Below are 12,516 nucleotides of genomic sequence, written 5' to 3' on the forward strand. Positions count from 1 at the left end.
AATGAATCTTGGAACACTGAAAACATAAAATAAATTTTTTAAAAACCTAAAAATGAAAAAAATGTAATAAATAAATAAATGAAGTCCATTTGTTGAAAATTATTATGTTATTTTTCTTTCTTTCTGGTAGCCAACTACACCACATGGAATCGGGAAATGATACATGGATTTCAGGATTTATTCTTCTGGGCTTATCAGAGGAACCAGGAGTGCAGCTGCTCATCTTTGGGCTTTTCCTCTCCATGTACATGATCACTGTGTTTGGAAACCTGCTCATCATCCTGGTTGTCCATTTTGACTCCCACCTCCACACCCCCATGTACTTCTTCTTGGCCAACCTGTCCTTTGTGGACATCTGTTTCACCTCCACCACCATTCCTAAGATGCTATGGAACATCCATACTCAGAGCAAAGTCATAACTTATGAAGGCTGCTTCAGCCAGATATTTTTTTTCATTGTGTTTGGATGCCTGGACAATTTACTCCTGATGGTGATGGCCTATGACCGGTTTGTGGCCATCTGTCATGCCCTGCACTATACAGTCATCATGAACCCCCAGCTCTGTAGACTGCTGGTTCTGGTGTCCTGGGTCATCAGTGTTCTGAATTCCTCATTACAGAGCTCAATGCTGTTTCAGCTGTCCTTCTGTACAGAGGTGGAAATACCCCACTTTTTCTGTGAACTCAATCAGATGATCCATCTTGCCTGTTCTGACACCTTTCTTAATGACATGGTGATGTATTTTGTAATTGTGCTGCTGGCGGGTGTTCCCATGACTGGGATCCTTTACACTTACTCTAAGATTATTTCCTTCATATGTAGAATATCATCAGATCACGGCAAATATAAAGCATTTTCCACCTGTGCATCTCACCTCTCAGTTGTCTCCTTATTTTATTGTACAAGCCTAGGAGTGTATCTTAGCTCTGCTGCTACCCAGAGCTCCCATACAAGTGTGGTGGCTTCGGTGATGTACACAGTGTTCACATCCATGCTGAACCCCTTTATCTACATCCTGAGGAACAGAGAAATAAAGAGGGCTCTAAAAAGAATCACTGGGTTCCAGTAACATAAGAGCCAATGGTCCTGTGACTGAAGAAGCACCCATAATTTCAGGGCTCACAGTCTCAGAGCTGGAACTGCTGCTATTCATTGACCAGCCTGTGGAAATAGAATCTGCTCCTTCCATTTATTTTCTGGAAATTCCATTTGTTTGAATTCAACTTCTCTACACATTTTTTTATTTTTATTTTTTTATTTTCAGCATAACAGTATTCCTTGTTTTTGCACCACACCCAGTGCTCCATGCAATCCATGCCCTCTCTAATACCCACCACCTGGTTCCCCCAACCTCCCACCCCCCACCCCTTCAAAACCCTCAGATTGTTTTTCAGAGTCCATAGTCTCTCATGATTCACCTCCCCTTCCAATTTTCCTCAACTCCCTTCTCCTCTCTAACTCCCCTTGTCCTCCACGCTATTTGTTATGCCCCACAAATAAGTGAAACCACATGATAAATGACTCTCTGCTTGACTTATTTCACTCAGCATAATCTCTTCCAGTTCCGTCCATGTTGCTACAAAAGTTAGGTATTCACATTTAAGTAACTCACTTTATTAAGCTTCTACTCTGTCTGATATACACAGTTTCCTCTTTGTCCCTTTTCATATATTCCTAATGCTTTCCCCAATCTTGGAAAACAAATGTTTGGAAATTTCTGTATCTTACATGGGGCAGATTGGATTTCTTAAAAATACTTTCATTCCAAGTGACTTATATCATGCCAAATAAATTTTCCCTAGATTTCCCAAAGAATAATCATGAGTTGTATACCTCATATGGAAGAAGGTACATTAGGCCACTAAGCCCTTCACATGACTTTATTGTAGATGAAAATACAAAAGCCCAGTTTTCACCTACAGTCTGCCAATCTTTTTACATCATTAGCTTCACTCCTTTTCTTCATTATGTGGACTCTAAACTATTCTGTTTACATCTTGGGCTACTGACAGTATGTCTCAGGCTAGGAAAACTCTGGCACTCCCCTGCACCTGTGCTTGTGTACACTCCCACAGATGCTCCCATGGCCAACCTCTCTGCTATGGCTGCACTGGCCATGGGTTTTTATTGAGATTTTAAGACATACCTCAGCAACACCCATCAGAGAACTCTAATAAAACCGTAAGTAAGGATGAATACCCAACTTTTGTATCAAAATGGATGGGACTGAAGGAGATTATGCTGAGTGAAATAAATCAAGCAGAGAAAGTAAATTATCATATGGTTTCACTTACTTGTGGAGCATAAGGAAAAACATGGAGGACATTAGGAGAAGGAAAGGAAAAGTGAGTTGGAGTAAATTGGAGGGGGAGATGAAGCACAAGAGACTGTGGAGTCTGAGAAACAAACTGAGGGTTTTGGAGGGGAGGGGAGTGGGAGATGGGAGAGTCTGGTGGTGGGTATTAAGGAGGGCACACATTGCATGGAGCACTGGGTGTGATGAATAAATGATGAATCTTGGAACATTGGGGGGAAAAAAAGGACTAAGGAACCAAAAACCAGGTGTATTACTCACAGGTCCTGAAGGGCACAGGGATTGCTCAAAGTCCTTTCTGAGAGATTTCAGAGGAGGGGAGATGCATTGAGAAGAATGGAGAAATTGAGCTCCCCTGAGGATCTGCCTTTATTAGAGCCCATGGTCAGAATGTTTAGGGGATTGTTGAGTTCAGGATTTATCAGAGAATTTAAATGAGTAGAAATTGGGTGCTGAAGGGGATAGCAGGGTCACTCATGTGACAGTATGGAGGTTACCAGGGCTTACTGAAGAGGTATTTCATGGCTGGGGAAGCCTGAGTACTTATCTGGTAATTGTGTCCCACCAAACAATGTGTTTATTCACCATGGTTGTCTTTGAAATGGATGCTTCAGAAATCAAAAACTTAATGTCAGACATTTACTCAATAAACATGATACCTTGTTTCATGCCTGGTCTCCCGCTTTTACTCTGTGAGTCAGCTCAAGTCCACAAAGCCTACCATAGCCCCTAGCAAGCACTGATTAGCAAATATATCTCTCCTAGTGGAGTCTACATGGTAGAACAAATTTGAATAAACAGATCAACATGCTATGTTCTTAGTGTCAGAATGACCATATATATGACAAAGCAAAATTTCAAAACACAAAGAAAACAATTTTATTACTGCACAAAATATTTCTTTTTCTTTTCCCCTATTTTTTTTTATTTCTGAACTTCTTTTTTTGAGATTTTTTTTCTTTACAGCGTAACAGAATTCATTGTTTTTACACCACACCCAGTGCTCCATGCAATACATGCCCTCCTTAATACCCACCACCTGGCTCCCCCAACCTCCCAGCCTCCGCCCCTTCAAAACCCTCAGGTTGTTTTTCAGGGTCCATAGTCTCTCATGGTTCACCTCCCCTTCCAATTTCCCTCAACTCCCTTCTCCTCTCCATCTCCCCTTGTCCTCCATGTTATCTCTTATGCTCCACAATAAGTAAAACCATATGATAATTGACCCTCTCTGCTTGACTTATTTTACTCAGCATAATCTCTTCCAGTCCTGTCATGTTGCTACAAAAGTTGGGTATTCATCCTTTCTGATGGAGGCATAATACTCCATAGTATTATGGAGATGGACCACATATTCCTTATCCATTCGTCCATTGAAGGGCATCTTGGTGCTTTCCACAGTTTGGCGACCATGGCCATTGTTACTAAAAACATGGGGTACAGATGGCCCTTCCTTTCACTACATCTGTATCTTTCAGGTAAATACCCAGTAGTGCAATTGCAGGGTCATAAGGAAGCTCTATTTTTAATTTCTTGAGGAATCTCCACACTGTTCTCCAAAGTGGCTGCACCAATTTGCATTCCCACCAACAGTGTAAGAGGGTTCCCCTTTCTCCACATCATCTCCAACACATGTTGCTTCCTGTCTTGCTAATTTTGGCCATTCTAACTGGTGTAGGATGGTATTTCAATGTGGTTTTAATTTGAATCTCCCTGATGGCTAGTGATGATGAACATTTTTTCATGTGTCTGATAGCCATTTGTATGTCTTCTTTGGAGAAGGGTCTGTTCATATCTTCTACCCATTTTTTGACATGATTATCTGTTTTGTGTGGGTTGAGTTTGAGGAGTTCTTTATAGATCCTGGATATCAACCTTTTGTCTGTACTGTCATTTGCAAATATCTTCTCCCATTCCGTGGGTTGCCTCTTTGTTTTGTTGACTGTTTCCTTTGATGTGCAGAAGCTTTTGATCTTGATGAAGTCCCAGAAGTTCATTTTCACATTTCTTTCCTTGGCCTTTGGAGATACATGTTGAAAGAAGTTGCTGTGGCTGATATCGAAGAGGTTACTGCCTATGTTCTCCTCTAGGATTCTGATGGATTCCTGTCTCACGTTGAGGTCTTTTATCCATTTCGAGTTTATCTTTGTGTGCACTGTAAGAGATGATCAAGTTTCATTCTTCTACATATAGCTGTCCAAATTTTTCAAGTTTTAAAGTTTCATTCTTCTACATATAGCTGTCCAATTTTCCCAGCACCATTTATTGAAGAGACTCGGAAAGACCCAAAGCAAATATCATCCTCAATAGGAAAAAGCTCACAGACTTCCCGCTGAGATCAGGAATATGACAAGGATGCCCACTCTCACCACTCTTGTTCAACATAGTATAAGAAGTCCTAGCAACAGCATTCAGACAACAAAGAGAAATAAAAAGTATCCAAATTGGCAATGAAGAAGTCAAATGGTCTCTCTTCGCAGATCACATAATACTTTATCTGGAAAACCCAAAAGACTCCACCCCCAAACTACTATAACTCATACAGCAATTCAGTAACGTGGCAGGATACAAAGTCAACATACAGAAATCAGTGGCTTTCTTATACACTAACAAGGAAAATACAGAAAGGGAAATTAGAGAATCGATTCCATTTACTATAGCACCAAGAACCATAAGATACCTGGGAATAAACCTAACCAAAGAGGTAAAGGATCTGTACTTGAGGAACTACAGAACACTCATGAAAGAAATTGAAGAAGACACAAAAAGATGGAAGACCATTCCATGCTCTTGGATCGGAAGAATAAACTTTGTTAAAATATCTCTACTGCCTAGAGCAATCTACACTTTTTATGCCATTCTGATCAAAATTCCACCGGTATTCTTCAAAGAGCTGGAGCGAATAATCCTAAAATTTGTATGGAACCAGAAGAGACCCCGAATCACTAAGGAAATGTTGAAAAACAAAAATAAAACTGGGTGTATCACATTGCCTGATTTCAAGCTTTACTACAAAGCTGTGATCACCAAGACAGCATGGCACTGGCATAAAAACAGACACATACACCAGTGGAACAGAGTAGAGAGCGCAGATATGGACCCTCAACTTTATGGTCAATTAATCTTCGACAAAGCATCACAGTTACATGCTGTGTATCTGTTTTTTGAAGCATGGAAGATTGGTGCCCACAACTGAGGATGTTTATTTACTGAGATGAAGGGTTGTTTAGTGTCTTTTATGTTTTATCACCAAGTTATCATCCTGTACTCTGAGATTATTCCCTGCATATTCTCAGATCACAATGCTTTGAAACTGGAGATCAATCACAAGGAAAAGATCAGAAGCAACTCAAACACCTGGAAGCTAAAGACCACCTTGCTTAAGAATGCTTGGATCAACCAGCAGATCAAAGAAAAACTGAAACAATCATGGAAACCAATGAGAATGAAGACACTTCGGTCCAAAACCTATGGGATACAGCAAAGGCAGTCCTAAGGGGGGAAATACATAGCCATCCAAGCCTCCCTCAAAAATATTGAAAAATCCAGAACACACCAGCTGTTTCTACACCTTAAAGAACTGGAGAACCAACAACAAATCAAACCAACGCCACACATAAGAAGGGAAATAATCAAGATTAGAGCTGAGATCAATGAGGTAGAAACCAGAGATACAGTAGTACATATCAATGAAACTAGAAGCTGGTTTTTTGAAAGAATCAATAAGATCGATAAACCATTGGCTACACTAATCCAAAAGAAAAGAGAGAAAGCCCAAATTCATATTATGAATGAAAAGGGAGAGATCACAACTAACACCAAGGAAGTAGAAACAATCATCAGAAGTTATTATAAACAGTTAGATGCCAATAAGCTAAGCAACCTAGATGAAATGGATGCATTCCTGGAAAACGATAAACTCCCAAAATTGAACCAGGAAGAAATTGACAACCTGAATAGACCGATATCTAGTAACGAGATTGAAGCAGTGATCAAAACCCTCCCAAAAAACAAGAGCCCAGGACCTGATGGATTCCCTGGGGAATTCTACCAAACTTTCAAAGAAGAAATAACACCTATTCTTCCTGAAGCTGTTTCAAAAAATTGAAGTAGAAGGAAACTTCCAGACTCTTTCTATGAAGCCAGCATTACCCTGATCCCCAAACCAGGCAAAGACCCTACCAGAAAGGAGAATTTCAGACCAGTATCACTGATGAATATGGATGCTAAGATTCTCAACAAGATCCTAGCAAACAGGATCCAACAGCACATTAAAAATATTATCCACCATGACCAGGTGGGATTCATCCCTGGGCTACAAGGATGGTTCAACATTCGCAAATCAATCAATGTGATAGAACAAATTAATAAGAAAAGAGAGAAGAACCCCATGGTCCTCTCAATTGATGCAGAAAAAGCATTTGACAAAACCCAGCATCCGTTCCTGAATAAAACGCTTCAAAGTCTAGGGATAGAGGAAACATTCCTGAACTTCATCAAATCCATCTATGAAAAACCCACAGCAAATATCATCCTCAATGGGAAAAAGCTTGCAGCCTTCCCATTGAGATCAGGTACACAACAAGGATGCCCACTCTCACCACTCTTGTTCAACATAATATTAGAAGTCCTAGCAACAGCAATCAGACAACAAAGAGAAATAAAAGGTATCCTGTTCTCAATTCTGATTTCTTTTATAATTGTATTGTTTTCTAAGACTGTATGCTAGCCATTTTAAAAACTCGTGTCTTCATATAATGCCTTTAATGTTGAATGAGATTGTCTGGTGGGCTGTTGTTCTGATGTATTTTGTGCTACTTAACAGTTTCTATATTGCACTTCTAAAGGTCATCCATGATGATATGTGGAGCTATAGTTCACTTCTTTCTTCAACTAATACATTTTACTCCATCTATATATGTAGGTTAACCTTATAATTTATGAAAAAAGTAATTTACAAAATGTAAGTTGTCTTAATTAAATTTTGCTATTTTTATATCCATATATGACATTTTGCCTTCTTCCCCATTATAAGACATTTCCCCCACCCATCAGGTGTGACTCAGCTACACGTGATTTTTTTAAAAAAAGATCACTGTAATTATTGAGACTAAAAAAACAAAGCAACAACATATGATCATTTCAAAGTTGCAAGAGAAGCATTTGACAAAATTCAACACCCATATCTGAGAAAACACTACAAAACTAAAAAGGTAGGGCGCCTGGGTGGCTCAGTGGGTTAAGCCACTGCCTTCGGCTCAGGTCATGATCTCAGGGTCCTGGGATCGAGTCCCGCATCGGGCTCTCTGCTCAGCAGGGAGCCTGCTTCCCTTCCTCTCTCTCTGACTGCCTCTCTGCCTACTTGTGATCTCTGTCTGTCAAATAAATAAATAAAATCTTTAAAAAAAAAAACTAAAAAGGCAATTCCTCAGTTTAATACTGGACATCTACAAAAAGAATCTATAGCTAGCTAACACCATATGTCATGGTGGAAGATTATTTTCCTGCCTAAACAGTGAAACCAAAAATGTTAAGTCTGTTCACATCAATTCTTTTTAATTTTTTATTTCTTTTCAGCATAACAGTATTCATTGTTTTTGCACCACTCCCAGTGCTCCATGCAATCTGTGCCCTCCCTAATACCCACCACCTGGATCCCCCAACCTCCCACTCCCCACCCCTTCAAAACGCTACATGTGCTTTTGATTCAACATGAGTCCTGCACCATCAGAATTTAAATTCTCACTAATTTTTGGAATATAATTACATTCAGTAAACTGCACATATATTAAATGTACATTTACTGAATTAAAAGGATTATACTTGAATTAAACATACACACTGTGTGGGTTCATTTGTCATAACTTGAAAAGAACCACAGGAAGTAGCATCTGCATTTTCATGTTATTGTTAAAAATGTGATTCATGGGCGCCTGGGTGGCTCAGTGGATTAAGCTGCTTGGGTCATGATCTCAGGGTCCTGGGATTGAGTCCCTCATTGGGCTCTCTGCTCAGCAGGGAGCCTGATTCCCTCTCTCTCTCTGCCTGCCTCTCCATCTACTTGTGATCTCTCTCTGTCAAATAAATAAATAAAAACTTTTAAAAAGAAAGAAAAATGTAATTCATGGGGGGACAAGATGACGGGGAAGTAGGAGGAGACACCATTTCAACCTGTACCCTAAAGTGAGCTGATTACCTACCAAAGAACTCTGATCACCCATGAAATCAGCCTGAGATCAGAATTGTACACATCTGGTTCTCTACAGGAGCAGAAGACGCCAGTGGGCAGGTAAAGTGGAGTGGGAACGTCGGACTCATATCGGAAGATAAACAAAAGGGGGAAGGAGCCACCAGAGGTGACCCATTGGAAAGTAATACCCCAATATGAGAGTGCCCTGCATCTGGGGACCAGCATTAACTTGGAGTCTGGTTGAAAGCACTCTAAAAGAGCAAAGGATCATGGGGGGAAATTGTGGGAATCAGGGCAGTAGGGACAGGGGCTTAAGTCCCTGGACCCAGGACAGCCTCCCCTGGTGCTGATCCAGAGAGAGTTAGACAGAGAAACCAGGTCTTGGTCCTTGAGCCAGCAGCACACCTGAGAATGCATGGGGTTCCGCTCCCATGAGGGCCTGGGACTCTCGCCAGCAGGCAGAATGCTGCACCATACTATTAGAGCCTGAGATGCGTGCGCCCCAGACCCTCCCCTGAGAGAGGTGTGCAAAGGCAACAGGCCGGTGCTCTCAGACCCAGAAAGACCAGGCACTCCCAGCCCTGGCCAGCGGGAACATCTCAGTGTGTGATTGCTGCTTGGAACCTCTTTGGTGGTCTGGAGCTGCCCAGACAGCCACCGCTGCCCTGATTTTGCATACAAGCAGGAGATCCTGCATCCCCAGGGACCGTGACTCGGAACCTGCTCTGCCAGCAGCCGAGGGGGAGCTTATGTGCCCTGCAGCACACACAGGGGAGTAGACTGAGGCTTCTCTCTGAGAGGGAGGTCAGAGTGCAGTTTGCTTTCCTCTAAACCTCCAAAAACCATCAAAAGTTGTCAAGGCGAGAGAAAACAAAATGAACAAACATAAAAACTTGCAGAGAATAATAGCCTGAAAAACTGGTTTTGTCAGAGCCCACCCCCTTGGGGGGGGGAGTTAACTCAGGGAACATCATTAACTGAAAACCCAAGTGGCAGGCCCCTCCCCCAGAAAACCAACCAGGAAAAAAAAGAGGACAAGAGAACAACCACCACTACTTCACAGATACAACTTTTATTTTTAACTCGTTCCCACGATTCTGGTTCATTTTTTTTTACGTAGATAATTTTTTAACCTATTTACCATCACAGTGAGATGTCCAGTACATCAAATTCCATAATAACCTTCTAAACTGAACTTTTTGATACATACACCTGTGTTTTTCTGTTGCATTTCTATATTTTTAAATTTTTTTTAAATTTTAGTTTAGTTTAGTCTAGTTTATTTTTTTTCTATTTTTATTTTCTAATATTCATATAGAGTTAAACTCCAAGGTAATCCCCTTTCCCTAATCAATGCTACCCCTATATGTAAACCAATTTTTAATCCCCCTTTATCTCAGGAAAGTTGAGTCCTTTAACAAAGATATCAAGATACATCCAGGAAGAATCAAAATAACCTTCCTCACCCACACTGAGAATTTACAACCACTCTCCCATCTTTTTCATCCTCCATTGTTTCTGTGTATTTGTGTTTGTCCAGATAGTATATAAATCTTATACTTGGGGTTCTTTTTGACGAGGTTCTTCCATTTTTTGCTTTATATATATATTTTTTTCTATTGGCATATACTTTATCATTCTTTTTGTTTGTCTGGTGTTGTTTCTATACTTCATAAATCATACCTTGGGGCCCATTTGGGCTGAGCCTTCTCTTTTATCTTCACTTTTTTTCCTGTCTCTCTCTCTCTGTATCTTCCTCTCTCTTTTTCTTTTTCTTTTTCTTTTCCTTTTTCTCTTGTTTGGGTGGGGAATCCTGATTGCTCAGAAGCGTTCCTGATGGACCTTGTCTGCACCATGTCAATACATCCAGCTACATCCGTTCAGCCAACTCTCACCAAAATGACTAGGAGAAGGAATGCCCAACAGAAGAAAAATATAGAGGATGGGCCTTCTGCAACAGAGCTAATGGCTACTGACATACACAATATGTCGGAAAGGGAATTCAAGCTAACAATTATCCAGGCAATAGCTAGGTTGGAGAAAGCCATGGATGACCAAACAGAATTGATTAGGGCAGAACTGAAAGCCACCAGGAATGATGTTCACAATGTTAGGGCAGAAGGGAAAGCCACCAGGGACAATGTTCAAAATGCTCTCAATGAGTTCCAAACTAATCTAAATTCTCTAAAAGCTAGGGTAACTGAGACAGAAGATAGAATTATTGATCTGGAGGACAAACAGAGAAAAAGGATGAGGAGGAAGCCTGGAACAAACAGCTTAGAAGCCACAAAAACAGAATCATGGAAATAAATGATGCCATGAAACATTCCAACGTCAGAATTATTGGAATCCCTGAAGGGGAGGAGAAAGAAAGAATTCTAGAAGATATAATGGAACAAGTTTTCCATGAATATATTCCCAATCTCACGAATGGAACCAGCGTTCATATACTAGAGGCAGAACGGTTTCCGCCCAAGATTATAGATTCTCAAAAGTCCTCGAGACATCTAATAGTAAGAATGGGGAATTATAATTGTAGGCAGACCCTCTTGAAAGCAGCTAGGACAAAGAAGCTCCTTACGGACAGAGGAAAGCCCATCAGAATAACGTCATACCTGTCCACAGAGACCTGGCAAGCCAGAAAGGGCTGGCAAGATATATTCAGGGCACTAAATGAGAAGAACATGCAGCCAAGAATACGTTATCCAGCAAGACTGACATTCAAAATGGATGGAGAGATAAAGAGTTTCCAAGACCAGCAAGGCTTAAAAGACTATGCAACCACCAAGCCAACACTGCAGGAAATATTAAGGGGGGGTTCTATAAAACTGAAAAAATCCTAACAATATCATTGAAAAGAAATATAGAGACAATCTACAGAAAAAAAGACTTCAAAGGTAACACGATGTCAATAAAAAAGTATCTATCAATAATCACTCTCAATGTGAATGGCCTAAATGCGCCCATAAAATGACACAGGGTTGCAGATTGGATAAAACGACAGGACCCATCCATATGTTGTCTACAAGAGACCCATTTTGAACCTAAAGATATACCCAAACTGAAAGTGAAGGGATGGAGAAGCATCTTTCATGCCAATGGGCCTCAAAAAAGCCTGGGATAGCGATTCTCATATCAGATAACTTAGATTTTAAACTAAAGACTGTAGTCAGAGATACAGAAGACACTACATCATTCTTAAAGGGACTATCCACCAAGATGATCTAACAATTGTAAATATCTATGCCCCTAATATGGGAGCAGCCAATTACATAAGAAAACTATTAACTGAGATAAAGAGTCATATTGATATGAATACATTAATAGTAGGAGATCTTAACATGCCTCTCTCAGAAATAGATCATCAAAGCAGAAAATCAATAAAGAAACAAGAGCATTGAATGACACATTGGACCAGATGGACCTCATAGTTGACATTATAAAATGCAATCCTCCTAGGAGAAAGAAGCTCTGTGACTCATGGTATACCTTTCCTCTGCTTTCTAATACAGTTATGCTTCAGCTACAAGGGGTACACAGTACTGCAATAATGGACAACACTGCCTTAATCCTTCTCTGCACTCTGTGCTTGCGTGCGTGCATGCTTGTGTGTCTGTGTGTGTGTCTGTGTGTAGGGAGTAGAGAAGTTATCATTATAGTACACACTGGTTAAACATTTAGAGCAAGCCGAAGCTGTCTTAGGCAATAAAAAATGCAGAGTGTAGACCAACTATAGACTGAGGATAGAGAAAGAAAGAGAGAGAATTATAGAGGAATGAATTTTGTTCCATTTGTATATATGACAGAAAATTTTTGCTGTTGTAGACATCATATATATATATATATATACACACTTATATTTATATATATGTACATATATACACATATATACACACACATATAGGTACATACATATGTGCACGCACACACACACATGTATAGAATGAGTGTCCATTTCCTTAGAATGTTTCCAAAGAAGTAGGAGACTTTGACTTCCTCTCTCTCTCCTCCTAC

At 40.3% G+C, this 12,516-nt stretch overlaps 2 protein-coding genes across 2 annotated transcripts in view; both read left to right on the forward strand.

The window, feature by feature from the left end:
- LOC111162483 (adhesion G protein-coupled receptor E2-like) overlaps positions 1-12,516 on the forward strand; it is a 211,067-nt gene that overhangs the window by 89,214 nt on the left and 109,337 nt on the right. The window lies entirely within an intron of this gene.
- Positions 144-1,070, forward strand: LOC111162408 (olfactory receptor 7A17-like). The gene has a single exon (XM_022526818.1). The coding sequence runs from the start codon at positions 144-146 to the stop codon at positions 1,068-1,070; it is 927 nt and encodes a 308-aa protein (XP_022382526.1).

The sequence above is a fragment of the Enhydra lutris genome, unplaced genomic scaffold (genome assembly GCF_002288905.1).
Source record: "Enhydra lutris kenyoni isolate GAN:26980312 unplaced genomic scaffold, ASM228890v2 scaffoldscaffold92, whole genome shotgun sequence".
NCBI classification, from domain to species: domain Eukaryota; kingdom Metazoa; phylum Chordata; class Mammalia; order Carnivora; family Mustelidae; genus Enhydra; species Enhydra lutris.

Excerpts from the sequence above, each read along its gene's own strand:
- LOC111162408 (XM_022526818.1), top strand. The coding sequence starts at position 144 with ATGGAATCGGGAAATGATACATGGATTTCAGGATTTATTCTTCTGGGC.